At 44.4% G+C, this 26,943-nt stretch overlaps 1 protein-coding gene across 1 annotated transcript; it reads right to left on the bottom strand.

Moving 5' to 3' along the window:
* Positions 1–257: 257 nt before the first annotated feature.
* On the bottom strand, positions 258–22,899 carry LOC120061529 (SPRY domain-containing SOCS box protein 1-like). Its single transcript, XM_039011438.1, has 3 exons — positions 22,717–22,899; positions 11,459–12,393; positions 258–2,979 (listed from the first exon to the last, which is right to left on the bottom strand). The coding sequence occupies exons 2-3, from the start codon at positions 12,144–12,146 to the stop codon at positions 2,852–2,854; spliced, it is 816 nt and encodes a 271-aa protein (XP_038867366.1). The 5' UTR covers positions 12,147–12,393; positions 22,717–22,899; the 3' UTR covers positions 258–2,851.
* Between the last annotated feature and the right edge of the window lie 4,044 nt (positions 22,900–26,943).

Below are 26,943 nucleotides of genomic sequence, written 5' to 3'. Positions count from 1 at the left end.
AGATCCAGGCGGAGCTCCCATTTCCTACTAATCAGACGTGTTTATCCAAAGTGAGTGCATATTTTTCGTATGGGTGGCCCCAGCAGGAATCAAACCCATGATTATTGGAAGCGACAGATGAGTTTAAAATTACCATATTTCAAACTTTACACAATTCAGTTCCATTTCGATTCACACACACTTGGTTCTATTACCGTGTCAATACTTTGAGGACCCCATGAAATTATACACAAGTCACTTGACAGCACAACACAAAATATAATTAGAAATAAACTTTTATTAGGTAGTTACTACATAAAGAAAAACAAAAAGGAGCAAACTAGAAAGAAAGAAAAAAACGTGAAAAAAAACAAACCGATCGGCGCAGTCAATGCTCAGCACAACGCCGACTACATCTGCCCATTTAAAAAAAAAGGTAGTCCACTATACAGGAAACAGATTGCCGTTTGAACATATGCTTTCCAACTAACACAAAACAATAGTTAACTAATTAAAAAAAAAAAAAATTAAAAAGACCCCACACCTTCCAATGACATCCCCACACATTTTAGAATTGCCTAACCATCCCTTATACCCAAACAAGTCCTTGATATACATGAAACCGTCTATGGGTCCAAAGCAGAGAGAAAGACCATGGGTCACGGACATTGTACAGTGAATGGCTTGGCTTTGGTGACCAATGACAAAACAGCTAGTACATGTTAGAAATTCTCACAGCGATGTCATCATTCAGTTTATATATATATTTTTTAAAAAGCTCTTCAATAAAAATCTGTTGGGGACATCGGTACATTTAACAGGTGCTTCAAATATTGCAGGGAAAAAAACTGATAGCAGAGCAGAGTTAAAAGGCACACTTCACCCAAATAAAATTATACTTTTTTTTTTTTTACCCTGAAAGCAGTCTATGGGATTCTAGGTAAACGAACCCAAAACTTGGATTGTACTCCGTCCTTGTCCAGAGACAGCTTACAATGTCATGGGGGGGAAAAATGTAATTTTGTAATTTGGGTGAACTGTCCCTTTAAAAGGTTGGTAGGTAGGTGTACGGTCACCTTGAGGGACAAACTGCGGTGCTGGTGCTTCCAGGAGTAATGGAGTTGTATCACCACCTTACTAACAGAGGTCCGTGCTGGGTCATCACCAGGCACACACAGTCTGGGTCTAGATCAACCAGCACCTACTGGGGAGGGAAGGTGAGCACTACAAACCTTCCAAGGAAATGTCATAAAATCTCTCAAGTACATAAAAAGGAGTACTATTTCCTGATGGACCATTAAAAGAGGAGCAACAGGTAGAGATGAGAAATGGCACCACCTTGTGCTTGGAAAATGTTTACAAATATCTTTCAACATGCAACAAACCTATCTGTTTATAGCACACAACGGCCCTCCACCAAAATGAAGGGGTTTGAGTCCAACACAATAAAACAACTATTTACCAACAGGACATGTCATACAGCAATCACTTGAATGAATGTTAATTTAAGAAGACAAAACGGAAAAGGAGAGACACAAAGTCAAAATCACTATTAAGAGGTGTTGAGGTCACAACAGACTGACGTACCATTAAACTCATTGCACTTCAACACAGACTGACATATTGTAGTACCACTATGGCAGGCACCTCAAAGCCCCCAGGACCAGCAAAGATATGCACAAAGTCCTCTGCATGTCATGTCTGTCATCGACGTGGTTATCTCAGTATATGATTGAAGTAAACCATTAAAAAAAAAAAAGGATAAAAAAAAAAATGACTTGACCCATTACCAACCACGGTCTCCACGGCTTCCTGAACACTCCAAGCGTCACACAATGATGTTCTTGTCACTCTGTGGTGTGATTGGTACAAACCAACCCTGAGGGCTGGGAAGGATGAGTCAGAGCTCGAACCGAGAGGCTGGAGTGATGTGTTGTTGAACTGGTTGGGTTACCCTTCTGAGGGGGAAAATCCCAGAGACAGAAAGAGCGAGGGAGAGACATGTTTTGTGTATGTATTGAGGGAACAGATGGGGCAGTCAGGGGGGGCGAGAGAGAGACATGTTTTGTGTATGTATTGAGGGAACAGATGGGGCAGTCAGGGGGGCGAGAGAGAGACATGTTTTGTGTATGTATTGAGGGAACAGATGGGGCAGTCAGGGGGGCGAGAGAGAGACATGTTTTGTGTATGTATTGAGGGAACAGATGGGGCAGTCAGGGGGGCGAGAGAGAGACATGTTTTGTGTATGTACTGAGGGAACAGATGGGGCAGTCAGGCGGGCGAGAGAGAGACATGTTTTGTGTATGTACTGAGGGAACAGATGGGTCAGTCAGGGGGGCGAGAGAGAGACATGTTTTGTGTATGTATTGAGGGAACAGATGGGGCAGTCAGGGGGGCGAGAGAGAGACATGTTTTGTGTATGTATTGAGGGAACAGATGGGGCAGTCAGGGGGGCGAGAGAGAGACATGTTTTGTGTATGTATTGAGGGAACAGATGGGGCAGTCAGGGGGGCGAGAGAGAGACATGTTTTGTGTATGTATTGAGGGAACAGATGGGGCAGTCAGGGGGGCGAGAGAGAGACATGTTTTGTGTATGTACTGAGGGAACAGATGGGTCAGTCAGGGGGGCGAGAGAGAGACATGTTTTGTGTATGTACTGAGGGAACAGATGGGGCGAGAGAGAGACATGTTTTGTGTATGTACTGAGACAACAGACGGGGCAGTCAGGAGAGAGAGAAACGCATGTTCTGTGTATGTACTGAGACAACAGACGGAGCAGTCGGAGGAGAGAGAGACATGTTCTGTGTATGTACTGAGACAACAGACGGAGCAGTCCACGGATCTAAGTTGTGTTCTATGTTGTGCTGAGGGGTCATTGGTAGAGCAGGTAATTCTTGAGAGAGGCTGGTAGAGGCAGACCATGGATCTCACTCAGTCGTTCTCTGCCCAGAGCTACCCTCACGGAGCGCCGACACATGTCCATCAGAGGGAGAGGCTCAGCTGGGGAGGGAAGAGAGACATTTAGAGTACAGCACAGCAAAACAGACAATATCCAATAATGTCAAAGTGGAATTATTTTTCTGAAATGTTTACAAATGAATAAAAAATGAAAAGCTGAAATGTCTTGAGTCAATTAGTATTCAAACCCTTTGTTATGGCCTAAATAAGTTCAGGAGCAAAAGTTTGCTTGACAAGTCACAAGTCACATGGACTTGGACTCACTGTGTGCAATAATGAAATATCCCTTTGAGCAGGGTGAAGTTACTCATTACACTTTGGATGGTGTATCAATTCACCCAATCGCTACAAAGATACAGACTTCCTTCCTAACTCAGTTGCCGGAGAGGAAGGAAACTGCTCAGGGATTTCACCATGAGGCCAACGGTGATTTTAAAACAGTTTCAGAGTTTAATGACTGTGATAGGAGAAAACTGAGGATGGATCAACAACATTGTAGTTACTCCACAATACCAAAATAATTGACAGAGTGAAAAGAAGGAAGCATGTACAGAATAAAAATATTCCAAAACATACATCCTGTTTGCAATAAGGCATTAAAGTAAAACTGCCAAAAATGTGGCAAAGCAATCAACTTTTTCTTGATTACAAAGTGTTATGTTTACTACTTATTTTCAAGCATAGTTTCTAGTTTTAATGTCACATGCACAAGTACAGTGGTGGTTGCATCATGTTATGGCTATGCTTGTAATCGTTAAGGACTGGGGAGTTTTTTTTTTTTTTTGGATAAAAATAAATAATGGAACTAAGCACAGGCAAAATCCTAGAGGAAAACCTGGATCAGTCTGCTTTCCACCAGACACTGGGAAATTAATTCACCTTTCAGCAGGACAATAACCTAAAACACAAGGCCAAATCTACACTGGAGTTGCTTACCAAGAAGACAGTGAATGCTCCTGAGTGGCCGAATTACAGTTTTGACTTAAATCTACTTGAAAACCTATGGCAAGATCATAAAATGGTTGTGTATAAATAAGCAATTTGACTGAGCTTGACGAAAATATTATTATATATATATATATTTTTTTTAAATGGGAAGTCTCATGTTCATCTCTCACAACCTCCGATGCGATTTTCGAGTTGCCTATGTGCGAGTAAATACCAAAATAACACACTTGATTTTATGCTACATTATAAAGTGGGTGGTTCGAGCCTTGAATGCTGATTGGCTGAGAGCCTTGGTATATCAGACCGTAATACCACGTGTATGACAAAACAATTATTTTTACTGCGCTAATTTCGTTGGTAACCAGTTTATAATAGCAATAAGGTACCTCTGGGGTTTGTGGTATATGGACAATATACCACGGCTAAGGACTGCACCGCGTTGTGTCTAAGAACAGTCCTTAGCCGTGGTATATTGGCCATATACCACAAACCCCAGAGGTGCCTTATTGGTTAATTATAGCATGCTAGATGTGTCAGATCAGATATTAGCAAAGTAATACATGAGCTGCCCAGCCAGATATCAAATAACCAAATATGCAGAAAAACAAAATCACATTGATTGATTATCAGTCAAGGGCTTTTAGCCAGGATAAGGCCTAGGCTACTTCGCAAGAGAAGAGCAAAATAACCCCCCTGTTATACTAGGCTACAAAACATGCTAGCTAAATGTTCTGATAATCTTTAGTCTAGTTAATCTAACAGTGTTATCGTCATGAACAAACCTCAATTTGGCTAACATTTTCCCAATCTAATTATAACTAAATATATATATTTTTTTTAAACTGAGATTTTGGCAAAAACATCCTCTGCGGACAACGTAAAAACACCAAATAATGCATGCAGAATTAGACCGAAACCCACAAATTATCAAAATCCAGAAGAGAGACGTTAAATTCTACAACCACCTAAAAGGAAGCAATTCCCAAACCTTTCAATACAGAGCCATCACCTACAGAGAGAAGAACCTGGAGAAGAGTCCCCTAATCAAGCTGGTCCTGGGGCTCTGTTCTCAAACAGACCCCAGGACAGCAACACAACACAATTAGACCCAAACAAATCATGAGAAAACAAAAAGATAATTACTTGACACATTGGAAAGAATTAACAAATAACAGAGCAAACTAGAATGCTATTTGGCCCTAAACAGAGAGTACACAGTGGCAGAATACCTGACCGTTGTGACTGACCCAAAATTAAAGGAAAGTTTTGACTATGTAGACTCAGTGAGCATAGCCTTGCTATTGAGAAAGGCCGCTGTAGGCAGACCTTGCTCTTCAGAGTAGACAAGCTAAGTGCTCACTGCCCACAAAATGGAGGTGGAAATTAAGCTTAACTTCCCAACCTCCTGCCAAATGTATGACCATAGAGACATTTCCCTCAGATTACAAACTCCCATACGCAAATTGGGTGAAATACCAGTGTGCCATCACAGCAGCAATATTTGTGACTTGTTGCCACAAGAAAAAGGGCAACAAGTTAAGAACAAACACCATTGTATATACAACCCATATTTATTTATTCTCCCTTTTGTACTTCAACTATTGGCTGGGCGGTATACCGTATTTTATGATACACCGGTATTGATGCACGGACCAGTTTGGGTTTTTAACTTTACCTTCTATAACGGTATTTGAACGTTTGGTTTGTTAAATATGATATGTCGTGTGTAAAGTGCCTTTTTAGTTTACTCCGCTACTTGAGTCATCTCTCTCTGATCTCTACGCCCGCTTTCCACAGACCTAGCCCCGCCCTCTGTCACTCAAGGAGTGCATTTGATGTTGCTCGACCATGAATCCCGTGTGTTCAGTCTGCATGGTTAATGCAGCACAAGCAACAATGTTGAAGACAACAATGCTGTTTCCTGTTTCCTAATATAAATCCACTAGCGTTCTATAATTACACTAGTTTGCCTTTTCTTTGCAAGTTAGGCCTACATCATGTCAGCCGCTAATGATAATCGTTAGTTAGCTAATAAATGTACAGTCAGAGCAAACGTAACTAGCTACACAGCCTGATAATACCAGTGACTGTGTAGATCTAAATTAGCATGTTGTTTGTGCAACAGTATCTTCTAAATCAAAGAGGAATATGTTAGCTACATGAAGCAGCGAAGAGAAAACATTAAATGGAGCCAAATATTATAGGGTCCCATAGGAAACACTTATCAACACTTTGGTTCCTACACTGTCACAATAACTCCTCCCTGGCATTTTAAATTTGTTGTCTTGTCAAAACACTGTATTCAAAGTGCACATTATTATATTCTAACTATACAATTAGAATAATCTTTCTATTTCCATGATTCCAACAGTTCACCCAAGTGTTTTGTTCTAAATCACAAGTCAAATTGCAACATTTGGTTAAAAATAAAGCTTAGATTGTTTGCCCATATCGTACAGCCCAAGTTGCAGTGTGGAAATGATCTCAAATGAAATCAAGAAATGGATGAAAATAGTTTTTGGTTGAAGTTGAATAGAACAGTATAAATCAATCAGAATGGAGGAAGACCCATTGACCTAGTGTGTATGTGTTGCCTCCCTAGGGTCAAGCACTACTCATGAAGCAAATTTAGAACTTACATTGTACAAATACATAAAATACTGTAATTTTTTTTTAATAATATATTTTTAAAAAGAAAAAGAAAAATACTGTAATATAATATTTATTTTGGCAATATCGTCCAGCCCTAACTTCATATTGTTACAACACAGTACATGGCCATAATATAAACATTTGAAATGTCTATTATTTAAAAACTTTTCTGTATAATGTAACGAGTAACGTAAGGTAATGTTTACTATTCATTTCTGATTGCCAAAGCAAGTGAAACAAACAATATAAGCATATGTATCCCAAGCCGCTAAAGCCCTTTGGAGGGAGAGCGAGAACGTCAAGCTCCCCACTGTTTCCAACACCATCATTAAGTTTGCTGACGACACAACGGTGGTAGGCCTGATCACTGACAACAATGAGACAGCCTATAGGGAGGTGGTCAGAGAACTGGCAGTGTGGTGCGAGGACAACAACCTCTCCCTCAACGTGATCAAGACAAAGGAGCTGATCGTGGACTACAGGAAAAGGAGGGCCGAACAGGCCCCCATTAACATCAACGGGGCTGAAGTGGAGCGGGTTGAGTTTCAAGTTCCTTGGCGTCCACATCAATGAACTATCATGGTCCAAATACACCAAGAAAGTCGTGAAGAGGGCACGACAACGCCTTTTCCCCTTCAGGAGACCAGTTGCATCACCGCCTGTTATGGCATCCGTAAGGCGCTACAGAGGGTAGTGCGTACAGCCCAATACGTCACTGGAGCCAAACGTCCTGCCATCCAGGATCTGTATACTAGGCAGTGTCAAAGGAAGGCACAAAAAAATTTAAGACGTTCTGCTACCGCACGGCAAAAAAATGCAACATGTAAAGTGTTGGTCCCATATTTCATGAGCTGAAATAAAAGATCCTTGAAATATTCTATACACACAAAAAGCTTATTTCTCTCAAATTTTGTGCACTAATTTGTTTATATCCCTGTTACTGAGCATTTTTCCTTTGCCAAGGGAATCTATCCACCTGACAGGTGTGGCATATCAAGAAGCTGATTAAAACAGCATGATCATTACACAGGTGCACCTTGTGCCGGGGACAATAAAAGGCCACTAAAATGTGCAGTTTTGTCACACAACACAATGCCACAGATGTCTCAAGATTTGAGGAAGTGTGTAAATTGGCTTGCTGAATGCAGGAATGTCCACCAGAGCTGTTGCCAGAGAATTGAATGTTCATTTCTCTACCATAAGCCGCCTCCAACATCGTTTAAGAGAATTTGGCAGTACGTTCAACAGGCCTCACAACCTTCAGGCCACGTGTAACTACATCAGCCCAGGACCTCCACATCCGGCTTCTTCACCTGCGGGATCGTCTGAGACCAGCCACCCGGACAGCTGATGAAACTAAGGAGTATTTATGTCTATAATAAAGCCCTTTTGTGGGGAAAAAAAAGCATTCTGACTGGATGGGCTTGGCTTCCCAAGTGGGTGGGCCTGCCTCCCAAGTGGGTGGGCCTGCCTCCCAAGTGGGTGGGCCTGCCTCCCAAGTGGGTGGGCCTGCCTCCCAAGTGGGTGGGCCTGCCTCCCAAGTGGGTGGGCCTGCCTCCCAAGTGGGTGGGCCTGCCTCCCAAGTGGGTGGGCCTGCCTCCCAGTCTCTGCCCAGTCATGTGAAATCTATAGATTAGGGCCTAATATATTTATTTCAAATTGACTCATTTCCTTATATGAACTGTAACTCAGTAAAATTGTTGAAATGGAAACTGGGAACTGGGAAACATATCACAGGCTTTACAGTGCACTATTCTAGTCATGTCAGATCAATCACTTAAAAAAGGGACTATTCTCTTGCCACTCCTTACTACAGAAAATACTACCCCAAAACCTAGATCAAAGTGATGAACAGGTTTGTTAAATGATTACATTTGTTGTTTCTGGGGCATAGAAGAGATACATAAATAAAAATGTAATCACGATGCCAGTGGCACATTATCAGGTAGTGCCCAACTGGCTTACATAGTAGTTGTAATCAATGGCTCTAGCCTGGTCCCAGATCTGTTTAGACTGTTTTGCTGAATTGGCAGGCTAAAGTTTGGGAAAACAGCACAAATAGATCTGGGACCATGTTAGCCTAACAGTGTAGTCTGTAGATGCCTCTAACTTGGTCCCAGATCGATTTATCATAGAAGTAGACCACACTAGCAGATCTGGGACTAGGCTAGCCTAACAGTGTAGTCTGTAGATGCCTCTAACTTGGTCCCAGATCGATTTATCATAGACGTAGGCAAGACAACACTAGCAGATCTGGGACCAGGCTAGCCTAACTGTAGTCTGTTCTAGCCTGGTTCCAGATCTGTTTGTGTTATCTTGCCAACTCCTTTACATTAACAGTGGACCATAGGAAATGGCAAGAGAGCACAAAGGTCTGAGTCCAGGCTACAAATCCTCAGGTCTCTGGTGTAACCTTGATGTGCAGTAATGTATTTTAAAATGGGGTCAACCTTTGAAATGTACTGTTACACCCAAGTTCATTACATCAATAACAACGATGAAGTTGTACTCAAAACTGTGGTCAAAAGTAGTGCACTATGTAGGGAATAGGGTCTCATAGGGCTCTGGTCAAAAGTAGTGCACTACTACAGAGTCCTATTGGTCCTGGTCTAAAGTAGTGCACTATGTAGGGAATAGGGTGCCATTTGGGATGTCCACACAATTTCAGTGTTTATTGATGTAATTAACTTGAGCGTAACAGAACGTTCAAAGGTTGGCCCCATTAAAAACATGAACGCACACCAAGGCAACACCAGAGAAGCCTGATCTCAGACCTTTGTGCTCTCTTGCCAGTTCCTATGGTCACTGTTAATGTAAGGGAGTTGGCAAGACAACACAAACAGATCTGGAACCAAGCTAGAACAGACTACAGTTAGGCTAGCCTGGTCCCAGATCTGTTTGTGCTCTCTTGCCAGTTCCTATGGTCACTGTTAATGTAAAGGAGTTGGCAAGACAACACAAACAGATACGGAACCAGGCTAGAACAGACTACAGTTAGGCTAGCCTGGTCCCAGATCTGTTTGTGTTGTCTTGTCAGTTCCTATGGTCCACTGTTCATTTCTAGTAGTTGGCAAGACAACACAGACAGATACGGAAACAGGCTAGAACAGACTACAGTTAGGCTAGCCTGGTCCCAGATCTGTTTGTGTTGTCTTGTCAGTTCCTATGGTCTACTGTTCATTTCTAGCAGTCGGCGACTACACTGTACAACTAAGATCTTCTCAGCAAAAACGTTAAAAATCAATTACAGATTTCTTGACTTTATATATATTAGATACATTTTGAGTATTTTTAAGAACATGTAAATGCAGCCCTGAAATTGTGTCTATGACCCTAGTTCTGAATCACATCAATCTGTACAACCCAATGTCTAGACAGACTGACACTGCTGCTAAAGTTCCCTAGGAGGAAGTATTACAACAAGGGTGGGAAATTAACACCCGTCACCTGCCAAATGCGGGTAGATTTTGGCATTAGCGGGTAAGATGTCTATTTCACCAGCCACGTTGGCGGGTGATCACACAGCATTTGGGAACAGTTTTTTTCTTCCCTCCCCCAATCCAAAGCCCAAATGTAGAAGTTGGTTGAATGGACCTGAAAGGCTAGTGAAGTGTGACTTTGTCCTGGTGATTATTGGCTAGTTACATCGTTTTGTTCACATGCTAGGTTGATTTTGTTTGCTGCAACGTTCTGCTGCCAGCGTACAGAGATTCTCATCTCTGAGACAGACAAACACAAGTGCCGTTAACTTAAAAGGGGCAGTTGAACAATTTGGTCTCACCTAATGACTCATATCTGGGGGTACATTGTGCTTGATTGAGCGTACAACACGGCAAAAATCGTTTTAGTCATTAAAAATCATTAAAAACACTCAATTTTATTGTGATCCTACATTTATTTGTGTGTGTTCCTAAATATGAACTAAGTGCTCATTGTAAAAAAACAAAAACGTCAGTGTTCGAGCCCTGAACTAATAATATATAAACCGTATCACTCAGCATTTTGTGGCAGAGCAAGGAACTTTGTTGATTGTTGATGTTCATTTGTACAACCGTTTATCAGTTTGACTATTGTATCAAAATTATTTATTTTAACTAATTGTTTAAAACTCAGGTCACAAAAAGGTAAATTGAGCCATACATTACTTATTACTAGTAATACAGTTCTTGTTTTTTAAAAACATTAAAGAATGCTCATTCAGTTATTTTTGGTGTAATTATGTCCCCAAAAATATTTGCTGGTTTAAAAATAATTTAAAATAAAAAAAAAGTGTCTGGGAGATTCTCTCATTTTACCTGCCAGTGGTGGAACAAAAAGGCACATTTGCCAGATTCCAACCACATACCAATGTCCAGACAGACACTGTTGCTATAGTTCCCTAGGTATTCCCTAAGTATTAAGTGATAGCTAGGAACACGTGCGGTAACCCTCATATTTTCAACTGTAACAGATAGAAGTGTCAAAACTAGATCCAACATGATTCCTTATCCTAATGCATGTCAGAGAGGCATGTTTGTTCTACATAGAATATTTCTGAACGTTCCAAAGCACCCAGGACAACAGCTGGCTGTGAGACGAGGCTAATAGTAGATTCCTATGGCGTTTAGAAAGAAAAAATTGTCTAAAATCATGTCTCAGAGCAAAGACCAAAGCCAACCCTGAACAATTACAGTTTAGAAAATATATTATAGGCCAGGGCACTCCAACCCTGTTCATGGAACGCTAGTCCTGGCGGTTCACTCCAACCCTGTTCATGGAAAGCTAGTCCTGGAGGTTCACTCCAACCCTAATCTAGCACACCTCATTCTCATCATTAACTGGTTGATAAACTGAATCAGGTTAGTTACAACTGGGGCAAAACCTACAGGAGGGCAGCTCTCAAGGAACAGGGTTGGAGAGCTCTGTTATAGGCACTACTTACGATCAAGTCCATTGATGTACCGGATTCGTATTTCACAGTGCCCCCACACAGCACTGACGACAGGGTACAGCTTCCTCCCTTTGAGTCCTCTGAAAGCCACCCCCAAGTACTGTCCATCCACAATATAGCTCAGAGTCCCCTCGTCCATGTCCAACACTACCAGGAATGAGTCGGGGACTATAAACGTCTCATCCGGCTCCAGGAACGCAGGGTATGTCTTACTAGGCAGGTTCTTTCCGTCATGGTGGAGTTTATTCCGTCCCAGGTCCCAGCCCCAGGACTCGTGGTTATTACCCACCAGGGTCGTGTAGCCTACAGAATGAAGAGGAGCGTCTCCTGTCGCCACGCCGACGATGGCGTGCGTTCCCCGCTGTCTCATGGCCCAGCTGATCTCCCAGATGTGTAGCCCCCGGGTGTAGCCGATACAGGCCCGGATGGCATCTGTGCTCTGAGCCACGGGGTGCCGATGGAAGACCAGTTTGTTGTCGTCCTTGACGAAGATGTTGAGCGATCGGTCGTTGTTGTTCCAGGAGTGCTGCATCTGGACCGCCTGTCCAGCAGGGGGCATGTCCAGCAGCAGGTCCAGCCTGGAGGGCTTGTTATGGTCCAGAGCTGCCAGCTCCAGAGGCCTGAACGCCGGATCCCTCATGTCAATAGTCTTTATGCCTCCAGGAACACTCTGCCCCATGCTCCTCTGTGAAGTTAGTGCGCCCACAGAGCACTCCTCCTCCTGCCGAGTTCTCCTCTTCCCCCCCCTCAAAACAAAGAAGGGGAAAAAAAGGGGGGGGGGGGGAAGCAAAGCAGTTCGTGTTCGGTTGCCCCCTCCTCTCCACCTCTACAGCCTGCTTCTGTCACAGCCAATCAGGAGGCTAGGATTGGTGCCCCGTCACTGGTTGCCAGGTAACAGATCAGGCCAGGTCCTGGTTCAAGCCCACCTGGGAAGAGATAGGAGGAAGGAGAGAAATGGATGAGGAGGAGAAAGGAGAGAAATGGAGGAGAAAGGAGAAAGGAGAAATGGATGAGGAGGAGAAAGGAGAGAAATGGAGGAGAAAGGAGAAATGGATGAGGAGGAGAAAGGAGAGATGGATGAGGAGGAGAAAGGAGAAATGGATGAAGAGGAGAAAGGAGAAATGGATGAAGAGGAGAAAGGAGAAATGGATGAAGAGGAGAAAGGAGAAATGGATGAAGAGGAGAAAGGAGAAATGGATGAAGAGGAGAAAGGAGAAATGGATGAAGAGGAGAAAGGAGAAATGGATGAAGAGGAGAAAGGAGAAATGGATGAAGAGGAGAAAGGAGAAATGGATGAAGAGGAGAAAGGAGAAATGGATGAGAAGGAGAAATGGATGAAGAGGAGAAAGGAGAAATGGATGAGAAGGAGAAATGGATGAGAAGGAGAAAGGAGAGATGGATGAAGAGGAGAAAGGAGAGATGGATGAGAAGGAGAAAGGAGAGATGGATGAAGAGGAGAAAGGAGAGATGGATGAAGAGGAGAAAGGAGAGATGGATGAAGAGGAGAAAGGAGAAATGGATGAGAAGAGCCAGTAGGAAGGGAAGATGGATGAGTAGAGAGGTCAAACACGAATCATCACACCAACAACTTACATTGGCTTCCTATTCTCCTATTACTATAATGTGTGGCTCAGTTAGTAAGGGCCTGGTGCTAGTAGCAAGGTTATGGGTTCAATTCCCACATGCAGGAATCACATACAAGAAAATGTATGCACTCAATGTACTGTAAATCACTTTGGATAAAAAGCATCTGCTAATTATATGAGATTAGTATTTTAAAACTGCCTCAGTTCAGCTCTTTAACCCACAGCTGCTGGCTAATCAATTGACTATGGCTGGTTATATACGTGCAACAGACCCTTAAAAACACTATAGGATGTCAGAGGCTTTGATGTTAATATTATACCAAACACTGGAACAGACCGACACATTATGAAATCATTTTGTCTTCAGAATATTTGAAATATTCCATGAAATGACTCCAAGAAGATTGAGGGCAACATCACTCATTGCTGAAAGACCCCCCCCCCAGAAAGTCTTAGTATGCCTAAATAAAAGGGCATAAAAATACAACTGAGCTCACTGGCCAGTAATTTGGGATGATGAGAGAATTGATTAGCTGTACTCAATTTCATGTTTTTCCAGCTAAAATTACGTTTCAGAATGACACTCACAAAAATAACTGACACAGTCTTCTAGGACTAACTAACTGTTACTAGGTCACTGGGGTAGTCTGGTCTGGGGGTGTAAACCAAATAATATTTCTGGTTTCACATAAAGAAAACATTTTTTGGGAAAAAACATAAGAGCATCATTTGCAACTGGGAGGCCCGGCTACTGACAGAGTTACCGGCTACTAGACAGAGTTACCGGCTACTGACAGAGTTACCGGCTACTAGACAGAGTTACCGGCTACTAGACAGAGTTACCGGCTACTAGACAGAGTTACCGGCTACTAGACAGAGTTACCGGCTACTAGACAGAGTTACCGGCTACTAGACAGAGTTACCGGCTACTAGACAGAGTTACCGGCTACTAGACAGAGTTACCGGCTACTAGACAGAGTTACCGGCTACTGACAGAGTTACCGGCTACTGACAGAGTTACCGGCTACTGACAGAGTTACCGGCTACTGACAGTGTTACCGGCTACTGACAGAGTTACCGGCTACTGACAGAGTTACCGGCTACTGACAGAGTTACCGGCTACTGACAGTGGAAAGGACGACTGTGACACTACTAGGAAATATACAGTGTACTTCCATCTCTGCTGTAAACTTCACTCTGTTCAGCCAAACTAAAATAAATGCCGACAATTTCCAAAAATAGGAAATAAGAGGGCAGAAAGACTAAGACATTTCTTATGATACAGTTGTCTGGTCAGGGGATAGTAGGAAAAATAATCATACTTCTGGCTTAAACATATAACACATGCTGTTACTGTCTGGTTTTCCAGGGCAAGAAAACACAAGGCTACTGGTCTGGCTACACTGTGACTGCAGTGACCGGCTACCAGACAGAGTGACCGGCTACCAGACAGAGTGACCGGCTACCAGACAGAGTTACCGGCTACCAGACAGAGTGACCGGCTACCAGACAGAGTTACTAGACAGAGTTACCGGCTACCAGACAGAGTTACCGGCTACCAGACAGAGTGACCGGCTACCAGACAGAGTGACCGGCTACCAGACAGAGTTACTAGACAGAGTTACCGGCTACCAGACAGAGTTACTAGACAGAGTTACGAGTTACCAGACAGAGTTACCGGCTACCAGACAGAGTTACCGGCTACCAGACAGAGTTACGAGTTACCAGACAGAGTTACGAGTTACCAGACAGAGTTACGAGTTACCAGACAGAGTTACGAGCTACCAGACAGAGTTACGAGCTACCAGACAGAGTTACGAGCTACCAGACAGAGTGACCGGCTACCAGACAGAGTGACCGGCTACCAGACAGAGTGACCGGCTACCAGACAGAGTGACCGGCTACCAGACAGAGTTACTAGACAGAGTTACGAGTTACCAGACAGAGTTACGAGTTACCAGACAGAGTGACCGGCTACCAGACAGAGTGACCGGCTACCAGACAGAGTGACCGGCTACCAGACAGAGTGACCGGCTACCAGACAGAGTGACCGGCTACCAGACAGAGTGACCGGCTACCAGACAGAGTGACCGGCTACCAGACAGAGTTACAGAACACGGAGTCTCAGTCCCAAATGGCACCATATTACCTTCATCGTAGAGGTCGACCGATTATGATTTTTCAACGCCGATACCGATTATTGGAGGACCAAAATAGCCGATACCGATTAATTGGCCGATTTTTTCTTTATTTGTAATAATGACAATTACAACAATACTGAATGAACACTTATTTTAACTTAATATAATACATCAATACAATCAATTTAGCCTCAAATAATGAAACATGTTCAATTTGGTTTAAATAATGCAAAAACAAAGTGTTGGAGAAGAAAGTAAAAGTGCAATATGTGCCATGTAAGAAAGCTAACGTTTAAGTTCCTTGCTCAGAACATGAGAACATATGAAAGCTGGTGGTTCCCAGGTAAGAAGTTTTAAGTTGTAGTTATTATAGGACTATTTCTCTCTATACGATTTGTATTTCATATACCTTTGACTATTGGATGTTCTTATAGGCACTTCAGTATTGCCAGTGTAACAGTATAGCTTCCGTCCCTCTCCTCGCCACTACCTGGGCTCGAACCAGGAACACAATGACAACAGCCACCCTCGAAGCAGGGTTACCCATGCAGAGCAAGGGGAACAACTACTCCAAGTCTCAGAGCGAGTGACGTTTGAAACGCTATTAGCGTGCACCCCACTAACTAGCTAGCCATTTCACATCAGTTACACCAGCCTAATCTCGGGAGTTGATAGGCTTGAAGTCATAGCTGCTGTCAAAACGCAGTAAAGTGCTGTTTGAATGAATGCTTACGAGCCTGCTGGTGCCCACCACCGCTCAGTCAGACTGCTCTATCAAATTATAGACTTAATTAATATGGTCAAATTAATATGGTCAAACTATCATCTCGAAAACAAAACGTTTATTCTTTCAGTGAAATACGGAACTGTATTTTATCTAACGGGTGGCATCCATAAGTCTAAATATTCCTGTTACATTGCACAACCTTCAATGTTATGTCATAATTACGAAAAATTCTGGCAAATTAGTTCGCAATGAGCCAGGCGGCCCAAACTGTTGCATATACCCTGACTCTGCGTGCAATGAACGCAAGAGAAGTGACACAATTTCACCTGGTATGCAGGTTTAAAAATATATACTTCTGTGTATTGATTTTAAGAAAGGCATTGATGTTTATGGTTAGGTACACGTTGGAGCAACGACAGCCCTTTTTCGCGAATGCGCACTGCATCGATTATATGCAAGACACGCTAGATAAACTAGTAATATCATCAACCATGTGTAGTTATAACTAGTGATTATGATTGATTGATTGTTTTTTATAAAGATAAGTTTAATGCTAGCTAGCAACTTACCTTGGCTTCTTACTGCATTCGCGTAACAGGCGGGCTCCTCGTGAGGCAGGTGGTTAGAGCATTGGACTAGTTAACCGTAAGGTTGCAAGATTGAATCCCTGAGCTGACAAGGTAAAAATCTGTCGTTCTGCCCCTGAACAAGGCAGTTAACCCACCGTTCCTAGGCCGTCATTGAAAATAAGAATGTGCTCTTAACTGACTTGCCTGGTTAAATTAAAAAATGTAAAATAAAATTCGGCGTCCAAAATTACCGATTTCCGATTGTTATGAAAACTTGAATCGGCCCTAATTAAATGATTAAATCGGTCGACCTCTACTTCATAGTGCACCAAATGGCACCATATTCACGTCATAGGACCCACCTGTGTTGTTTTAGCCTGGTCCCAGACCCACCTGTGTTGTTTTAGCCTGGTCCCAGACCCACCTGTGTTGTTTTAGCCTGGTCCCAGACCCACCTGTATTGTTTTAGCCTGGTCCCAGACCCACCTGTGTTGTTTTACCCTGGTCCCAGACCCACCTGTATTGTTTTAGCCTGGTCCCAGACCCACCTGTGTTGTTTTAGCCTGGTCCCAGACCCACCTGTATTGTTTTAGCCTGGTCCCAGACCCACCTGTGTTGTTTTAGCCTGGTCCCAGACCCACCTGTATTGTTTTAGCCTGGTCCCAGACCCACCTGTATTGTTTTAGCCTGGTCCCAGACCCACCTGTATTGTTTTAGCCTGGTCCCAGACCCACCTGTGTTGTTTTAGCCTGGTCCCGGACCCATCTGTGTTGTTTTAGCCTGGTTCCGGACCCATCTGTGTTGTTTTAGCCTGGTTCCGGACCCATCTGTGTTGTTTTAGCCTGGTTCCAGACCCATCTGTGTTGTTTTAGCCTGGTCCCAGACCCACCTGTGTTGTTTTAGCCTGGTTCCAGACCCATCTGTGTTGTTTTAGCCTGGTTCCAGACCCATCTGTGTTGTTTTAGCCTGGTTCCAGACCCATCTGTGTTGTTTTAGCCTGGTTCCAGACCCATCTGTGTTGTTTTAGCCTGGTTCCAGACCCATCTGTGTTGTTTTAGCCTGGTTCCAGACCCAAACCTCCTCTCTAGGTTTCTTCCTAGGTTTTGGCCTTTCTAGGGAGTGTTTCCTAGCCACCGTGCTTCTACACCTGCATTGCTTGCTGTTTGGGGTTTTAGGCTGGGTTTCTGTACAGCACTTTGAGATATCAGCTGATGTACGAAGGGCTATATGAATAAATTTGATCTGTGTTGTTTTGAATTCATTTAAAATGAAATACTTTGTCCCTTTTAGGGGAAATTTGCCTGGCAACATTACAGTAGCTCCTACGTGCGTTTGTGCTGTGCGGCGGCACAGATCTGGGGTTTTGACGATTTCTTGCCCCACTCAAATGTTGCAATCTTATGCAACAGCTGGTGTAGCTTGCCACATTGCTTGGAACGTTGTATTGCATCACTCTTCACCAATATTGCACCAAAGTGACAACTTAAAGCAATGGTTCAATTCAAAAAATCAAAATGTGTTTATTGTCATGTTCTTCCACATTGTCTAAAAAGGATGTCACCTGAACAAAACGATGCACATTAATGGGCTCGGGTGTCATTACCGATCATCAGCATGTCTGATCAATTCTATCTGTATTCTGTCCATGTTGTTAGGACAGAAGACAGCACGTGTTGCTAGGGGACAAGCATACAACCAGGGAACTGTGGTATCAGACAGCCAGGGGACTAGGGTAGCAGACAGCCAGGGAACTGTGGTATCAGACAGCCAGGGAACTAAAGACATACAGGGAACTAAAGACATACAGGGTACTAAAGACAGCCAGGGAACTGTGGTATCAGACATACAGGGAACTAAAGACAGCCAGGGAACTAAAGACAGCCAGGGAACTGTGGTATCAGACATACAGGGAACTAAAGACAGCCAGGGAACTAAAGACAGCCAGGGAACTGTGGTATCAGACATACAGGGAACTAAAGACAGCCAGGGAACTAAAGACAGCCAGGGAACTAAAGACAGCCAGGGAACTAAAGACAGCCAGGGAACTGTGCTATCAGACATAGAGGGAACTAAAGACAGCCAGGGAACTAAAGACAGCCAGGGAACTGTGGTATCACAGCCAGGGAACTGTGCTATCAGACAGCCAGGGAACTGTGCTATCAGACAGCCAGGGAACTAAAGACAGCCAGGGAACTGTGCTATCAGACAGCCAGGGAACTGTGCTAGCAGACAGCCAGGGAACTGTGCTAGCAGACAGCCAGGGAACTGTGCTAGCAGACAGCCAGGGAACTGTGCTAGCAGACAGCCAGGGAACTGTGCTAGCAGACAGCCAGGGAACTGTGCTAGCAGACAGCCAGGGAACTGTGCTAGCAGACAGCCAGGGAACTGTGGTAGCAGACAGCCAGGGAACTGTGGTAGCAGACAGCCACAGAACTGTGGTAGCAGACAGCCACAGAACTGTGGTAGCAGACAGCCACGGAACTAAAGACAGCCAGGGAACTGTGGTAACAGACAGCCACGGAACTAAAGACACACAGGGAACTGTGCTATCAGACAGCCAGGGAACTAAAGACATACAGGGAACTGTGCTATCAGACAGCCAGGGAACTAAAGACATACAGGGAACTGTGCTATCAGACAGCCAGGGAACTAAAGACATACAGGGAACTGTGCTATCAGACAGCCAGGGAACTGTGCTATCAGACAGCCAGGGAACTGTGCTATCAGACAGCCAGGGAACTAAAGACAGCCAGGGAACTGTGGTATCAGACAGCCAGGGAACTAAAGACAGGCAGGGAACTGTGGTATCAGACAGCCAGGGAACTGTGGTATCAGACTGCCAGGGAACTAAAGACAACCAGGGAACTGTGGTATCAGACAGCCAGGGAACTAAAGACAACCAGGGAACTGTGGTATCAGACAGCCAGGGAACTGTGGTATCAGACAGCCAGGGAACTGTGGTATCAGACTGCCAGGGAACTAAAGACACAGGGAACTGTGGTATCAGACTGCCAGGGAACTAAAGACAGCCAGGGAACTGTGGTATCAGACAGCCAGGGAACTAAAGACAGCCAGGGAACTGTGGTATCAGACAGCCAGGGAACTGTGGTATCAGACAGCCAGGGAACTGTGGTATCAGACAGCCAGGGAACTAAAGACACAGGGAACTGTGCTATCAGACAGCCAGGGAACTAAAGACAACCAGGGAACTGTGGTAACAGGAACTAAAGCCTGCTAGCTGCTGCTGAGAAGGGAAAGGTTAGGCCACACTAATTGAATTGTAGACAAGAGTTCATTGAGAAGCGTTTTGGCTCTTTATCTAATACAAGTAAACAACCATTTAAAATGGGGCATGTCTCCTCTGTGATGGCCAAACAGAGGGGAAGAATACCCCAGCAGCCGGTGGCCACTCTCTAGGTCTACTTCCCAAATGGCACCCTGTGCACTACTTTTGACCAGAGCCCTATAGACCTTGGTCAAAAGTAGTGCACTAAATAGGGAACGGAGTACCATTTGGGATCACAGCCTGATGTAAACAATCGTCCTTCTCAATGCCTGTCCAGCCTTCAGGGCCTCAGGCCACGGGAGAATGAAACATGTTAATTTGCACATCCTTTGTGCTGGAGACTTTGGCTTATGACTCAAATGGCACCCTATTCCCTATCTAGTGCACTACTTTTGACCAAGGTCTATAGGGCTCTGGTCAAAAGTAGTGCACTACGTTGGCAATAGGGTGCCATTGGGGGTGCATGTTTAACCATTCATTCCCCCTTTCTCAGAAGAACCACCACTCGCTTCACAGGCTATAGGTAATAGCAGAAATAGATTACATTTAAATTGATTAGCGAATAGTGATGGTAACTAATACCCCCTTTCCTGGCAGTCTGCCAATATTGGCGGACTACCTGCATTTATTTATTTTTTTAAACTTTCAGTTGAATCTAACGACGCTTGCTGAACATTTGCCTAAGATACACACTATGGGGCAACACATTGGGTGCTTGTATCCGTCCCTATTCATATGTATACTGTAAATGAATGTGAGGGAAGGTGGAGGAACGAGAGAGGCTGGCGAGTTAGGTCCTGTCGCTGGTTGTCTCGGGGGTTTCCAGGCCCCTGGGTTAGTAAGGAGCTGATTGAGATGCAGAGGGCACTCTAAAGGATTTAGCTGAGCCAAGGGAACACTGGTCTCTTGTGTTGACCAAGTCTACATTTAGGCTGAAAACTACCTGAACTTCTTTTGTGTCAAATTCAGATTTCGTTTAGGTGTGTAGGTCGCCAGCGATCATAACATCCCAATTCTAACGGTCTTGCAGTTGAAGTGCAGATGATGCAGTTCTAAAACAGAGGACCGTCACCAATGACCCAATCAAGACGTGACCAACAACAGTGATGCTGCTGGCTAGATGCTCTGATATATCTCCTGTAACAGGATCTAGCTAGCCTGGTAACAGACCTGATGTAGCCCCTGTAACAGGATCTAGCTAGCCTGGTAACAGACCTGATGTAGCTCCTATAACAGGATCTAGCTAGCCTGGTAACAGACCTGATGTAGCCCCTGTAACAGGATCTAGCTAGCCTGGTAACAGACCTGCTGTAGCCCCTGTAACAGGATCTAGCTAGCCTGGTAACAGGCCTGATGTAGCTCCTATAACAGGATCTAGCTAGCCTGGTAACAGACCTGATGTAGCCCCTGTAACAGGATCTAGCTAGCCTGGTAACAGACCTGATGTAGCTCCTATAACAGGATCTAGCTAGCCTGGTAACAGACCTGATGTAGCTCCTATAACAGGATCTAGCTAGCCTGGTAACAGACCTGATGTAGCTCCTATAACAGGATCTAGCTAGCCTGGTAACAGACCTGATGTAGCTCCTATAACAGGATCTAGCTAGCCTGGTAACAGACCTGATGTAGCCCCTATAACAGGATCTAGCTAGCCTGGTAACAGACCTGATGTAGCTCCTGTAACAGGATCTAGCTAGCCTGGTAACAGACCTGATGTAGCCCCTATAACAGGATCTAGCTAGCCTGGTAACAGACCTGATGTAGCTCCTATAACAGGATCTAGCTAGCCTGGTAACAGACCTGATGTAGCTCCTATAACAGGATCTAGCTAGCCTGGTAACAGACCTGATGTAGCCCCTATAACAGGATCTAGCTAGCCTGGTAACAGACCTGCTGTAGCTCCTGTAACAGACCTGATGTAGCCCCTGTAACAGGATCTAGCTAGCCTGGTAACAGACCTGATGTAGCTCCTATAACAGGATCTAGCTAGCCTGGTAACAGACCTGATGTAGCTCCTATAACAGGATCTAGCTAGCCTGGTAACAGACCTGATGTAGCTCCTATAACAGGATCTAGCTAGCCTGGTAACAGACCTGATGTAGCTCCTATAACAGGATCTAGCTAGCCTGGTAACAGACCTGATGTAGCTCCTGTAACAGGATCTAGCTAGCCTGGTAACAGACCTGCTGTAGCTCCTATAACAGACCTGATGTAGCTCCTATAACAGGATCTAGCTAGCCTGGTAACAGACCTGATGTAGCTCCTATAACAGGATCTAGCTAGCCTGGTAACAGACCTGATATATCTCCTGTAACAGGATCTAGCTAGCCTGGTACTATAGATCTGTTTTGGGACCTAAATGCGACAGACGCAGTTGGTTATGATATGACAGTAGCCTAATTAAAATCAGCATAGCACACAAAGACATTTGTTTTATGGCATTTAACAAGTCTATCGTATTGCTAGATTGTCAAGGATTCCCGAGGTTACTGCTTTTCTAAACGTACCATACACTCAGGGCAGGTGATGACGCGAGTTAGTCATTACCTGACCTATATAGCAAGGTTAGCTAGCCTAATCCCCAACACACACCCCAGCTGGAAGTCCGCTGTGACCACTGGACTGGCCCACTAGCAAGGTGAAGGTACGGTTACTTTGTAGCCTTAACACAGGAAGCGTGTTACTAGTCATAATCAGTTAGATAAGTGCGGGTGTGGCGGCAAAGACTGATGAGATTCCTTGTTGAAAATACATTTATACAATTCTGACTTCGTGGCATTTGATTTGATAAATCAACCAAGCTATATCCCTATTCATGACATATATTGATTTGCGTCTAAAACCCTTGAATAGTTAATTATTCAGACAGGAAAGCCAAAGTAAAGCCGAAACAAAAGATCTACAACAACAAAAAACACACACGAACGAAATAAAACTCACCTTGACTTGGCAACTTCTTGTTTTTAACCAATAAAACCTACAGAGAGGATTGGAAAAAGCGAGTTTTTGCAATTTAAACACAATAGCCAAGCTATTCCATTGCTGTTCGTTCTATCCTCTCCAATCCTTCCACCTCTTTCCCATTTTGGGTTGGACATGAAGTAGGTAAAACGATGGCTGCCCTAACGTGTACTATCCAGTCACGTGGTCCAATAGCTCCCAGCAGGGGCGAATTCATTACGCCGTTTCTGTTGCGAAACGACTCTTAAACGGAAGCAAACGGAACGAAACGGGGAGGGACCTGCCTGAATTTGTTCTATAAAAACGTTCGTTTTCTTTGAAAAACGAGTGCTACTGTGTGCACTAATGAATACACTCCTATATATAAGCGTTTCCCGACAGAGCGACTCCGCCATATAAATGTTTTTTTTGTTTATGGGACTATTTATTACAGCAAGGTCCTGAGATGGCTTGTGCTGTGGGAAACATGTGGTCAGTGACTGTTCAGTTATGCAGCAGACTGAGTAAACATTAGGCTACTGTCATACCATAACCAACGGTGTCTGTCGAATTTAGGTCCCAGTTTTTTCTTTCATTTGACAACCCTGAGGAGTCACTGGACTGTGACAAGGATATACAAATGTAAAACTATGGGCTCAATAGGGCCTTCATAACTAACCCTGTTCAATCAACAGTTTATGTGAGGTTTATGTGACGATTACACTTTTCATAGGGATGCCACTTACTCTATATCCCACAGACTGTTTAAAGTTTCCGCACAGTCATCGTATTTCCCAAGACATCACAGTCATCCTATTTGATCAAAACATCACTCATAACATTTTTACACTATTAAAATGCTCAGAATTGAAGAAATAGTACCTTTATTAATCTCATCTCTAACTATCAGGATGCATGAAAGAACAGGCAGAGTGGGCGGGGAGTTTATATTCATGAGTTTGCCTTGACTGACAGCTCTTTGAAACGCCCTTGTGGTCGTTGCCAGGTAACAAGGTAAACAATGGGTCACGTGTCATTGATGACCAGGTGAACAATGGGCCACATGTCATTCTGAGTTTAAATAGTATGCCTCAAACCCATTTTCCTCTGCAAAATGCTCTCATAGTCAACAGAGCTGATCATGGACTGTTAGATATCAGACAAACAGCAGCAATACACAATTGCATTTTAAATTATTTTGTAACTAATTACAGAATACACTCCACTGATACAGTTCTTCACAATAATTAGTAAACTCTGAATCCCCTTAGAAGGTTAGACAGAAGGGAATGTACTTGAAAAACAGCATACAATAAGTGTATTGGACAATTTCTTGGTGCCTCTGCATTGTCATTATAAATGACAATATGTTCAGATTTTGTATGTATTGATCAGACATTTATTTGATCGTTTATAATAGGCCAGCATAGCCAAAATATTGATCAACATGAACACTAAAGAGAAATAAAGGTGACACATAATTTGACATAACATTTTTATTTTAATCAAAGCCATACGTATGCAGGATCCTATTGATTCGCAGGATCCTATTGATTTGTAACGATTTGTAACACTTATCTCCCGTCTGATGCTTCAAAAAACGAACAATACAAAAGTAACAAAATATGATATCATATCACGTAAAAGTGAATTAGTTAGGCTTTAGGAAATGCAACCAACTACAGAGATTGATGGGGAGGGGGAGTGGCGGAGGAGGGGGACCTAAGCAGGCTTCAGTCACCCCCAAGATTGAATCGGGAGACAAATCCAGCTCAGGCCTCTCTCACTGGGCAGACAGTGGTCCTGGGATGGACAGATCAGGCCTCTCTCACTGGGCAGACAGTGGTTCTGGGATGGACAGATCAGGCCTCTCTCACTGGGCAGACAGGGGTCCTGGTATGGACAGATCAGGCCTCTCTCACTGGGCAGACAGTGGTCCTGGGATGGACAGATCAGGCCTCTCTCACTGGGCAGACAGTGGTTCTGGGATGGACAGCTCAGGCCTCTCTCACTGGGCAGACAGGGGTCCTGGGATGGACAGATCAGGCCTCTCTCACTGGGCAGACAGTGGTTCTGGGATGGACAGATCAGGCCTCTCTCACTGGGCAGACAGGGGTCCTGGGATGGACAGATCAGGCCTCTCTCACTGGGCAGACAGGGGTCCTGGGATGAACAGATCAGGCCTCTCTCACTGGGCAGACAGGGGTCCTGGGATGAACAGATCAGGCCTCTCTCACTGGGCAGACAGTGGTTCTGGGATGGACAGCTCAGGCCTCTCTCACTGGGCAGACAGGGGTCCTGGGATGGACAGATCAGGCCTCTCTCACTGGGCAGACAGTGGTTCTGGGATGGACAGATCATGCCTCTCTCACTGGGCAGACAGGGGTCCTGGGATGGACAGATCAGGCCTCTCTCACTGGGCAGACAGGGGTCCTGGGATGAACAGATCAGGCCTCTCTCACTGGGCAGACAGGGGTCCTGGGATGAACAGATCAGGCCTCTCTCACTGGGCAGACAGTGGTTCTGGGATGGACAGATCAGGCCTCTCTCACTGGGCAGACAGGGGTCCTGGGATGGACAGATCAGGCCTCTCTCACTGGGCAGACAGTGGTTCTGGGATGGACAGCTCAGGCCTCTCTCACTGGGCAGACAGGGGTCCTGGGATGGACAGATCAGGCCTCTCTCACTGGGCAGACAGTGGTCCTGGGATGGACATATCAGGCCTCTCTCACTGGGCAGACAGTGGTTCTGGGATGGACAGCTCAGGCCTCTCTCACTGGGCAGACAGGGGTCCTGGGATGAACAGATCAGGCCTCTCTCACTGGGCAGACAGTGGTCCTGGGATGGACAGATCAGGCCTCTCTCACTGGGCAGACAGGGGTCCTGGGATGAACAGATCAGGCCTCTCTCACTGGGCAGACAGTGGTTCTGGGATGGACAGATCATGCCTCTCTCACTGGGCAGACAGGGGTCCTGGGATGGACAGCTCAGGCCTCTCTCACTGGGCAGACAGGGGTCCTGGGATGAACAGATCAGGCCTCTCTCACTGGGCAGACAGTGGTCCTGGGATGGACAGATCAGGCCTCTCTCACTGGGCAGACAGGGGTCCTGGGATGAACAGATCAGGCCTCTCTCACTGGGCAGACAGTGGTTCTGGGATGGACAGATCAGGCCTCTCTCACTGGGCAGACAGGGGTCTTGGGATCGACAGCAAGCACAGCTTCCCCATGTACAGAGCTGGATCAAGGGTGACCTCATTTAAGTTTTTTTTAAAGGGCCATGTTTGTTTAAATGGGTAGTGAATTTAATATCCTTTTATGTACTGTTCTGAGTTATGATGCTATCACTTCATTGACGTCGCGATCTACTTATTAAATGTGTTTTCTGCTATCTTTGTACTCAATTTTAAATATGCGATATTTAGTTGTGCACTTTTTAGTGAAACTTTTCAATGTCAGTATTTGGAATTTGTGTGTCTGAAATGCTCCATTGGTTTGAAATTAATAACTGTGACTTACAGTCTTGAATTAACAGACTTGAATTAACTACTAACAAACTAACTAGTACCACATAACATGTTACTATACACTATACATGGACCATGTGCATTTTCTGCTGGTCTTTCCTGAGATAGCTCCTCTCTGAGAAACTCATGGGTCTATCTTCATAGACTTCACAGCATATCCCCCATTCTTTGACATGGGGAATCTGATTTTGTATTACAACATTCCTGCCGCGGTGGTTGCCTGGAAAGCAGTGCAGACAGTAGATGTTGAATTTGCTAAAATGTCTATTATTACAGGCTTGATGATAGTGGAAGGACATGGGAAGTGAAGTAATACCCCCCTCCCTCCTACCGCCACCAACCCACACAATGTAATGGCAAAAATGTGATTTTTCAGGAGTATATTAGAAACGCTTTACACATCCCAACTCCTTTATGTTTACGACATTCCTTCGTGTCGGTTGTGTGCTGCCAGTTCTCAGACAACGTAGGGGGCTTAGAGATTGTAAGAACAAACAACCATATAGTGACTATCAGGTGTGTTACAGATAAAACTATCCCGTTCACAACACAGGAGGCTTCTGAGGGGAGGACGGCTCATAATAATGATTGGAACGGAGCGAATGGAACGGCATCGACCGTGTGTTTGATGTATTTGATATCACCATTCCACTGATTCCAACTCCGGTCATTACCCACCAGCCCGTCCTCCCTAATTATTG

This window comes from Salvelinus namaycush, chromosome 16 (genome assembly GCF_016432855.1).
Source record: "Salvelinus namaycush isolate Seneca chromosome 16, SaNama_1.0, whole genome shotgun sequence".
NCBI lineage: Eukaryota > Metazoa > Chordata > Actinopteri > Salmoniformes > Salmonidae > Salvelinus > Salvelinus namaycush.
Note: the sequence above shows the minus strand (reverse complement) of the source record. Positions and strands in the feature narration are given on the sequence as shown.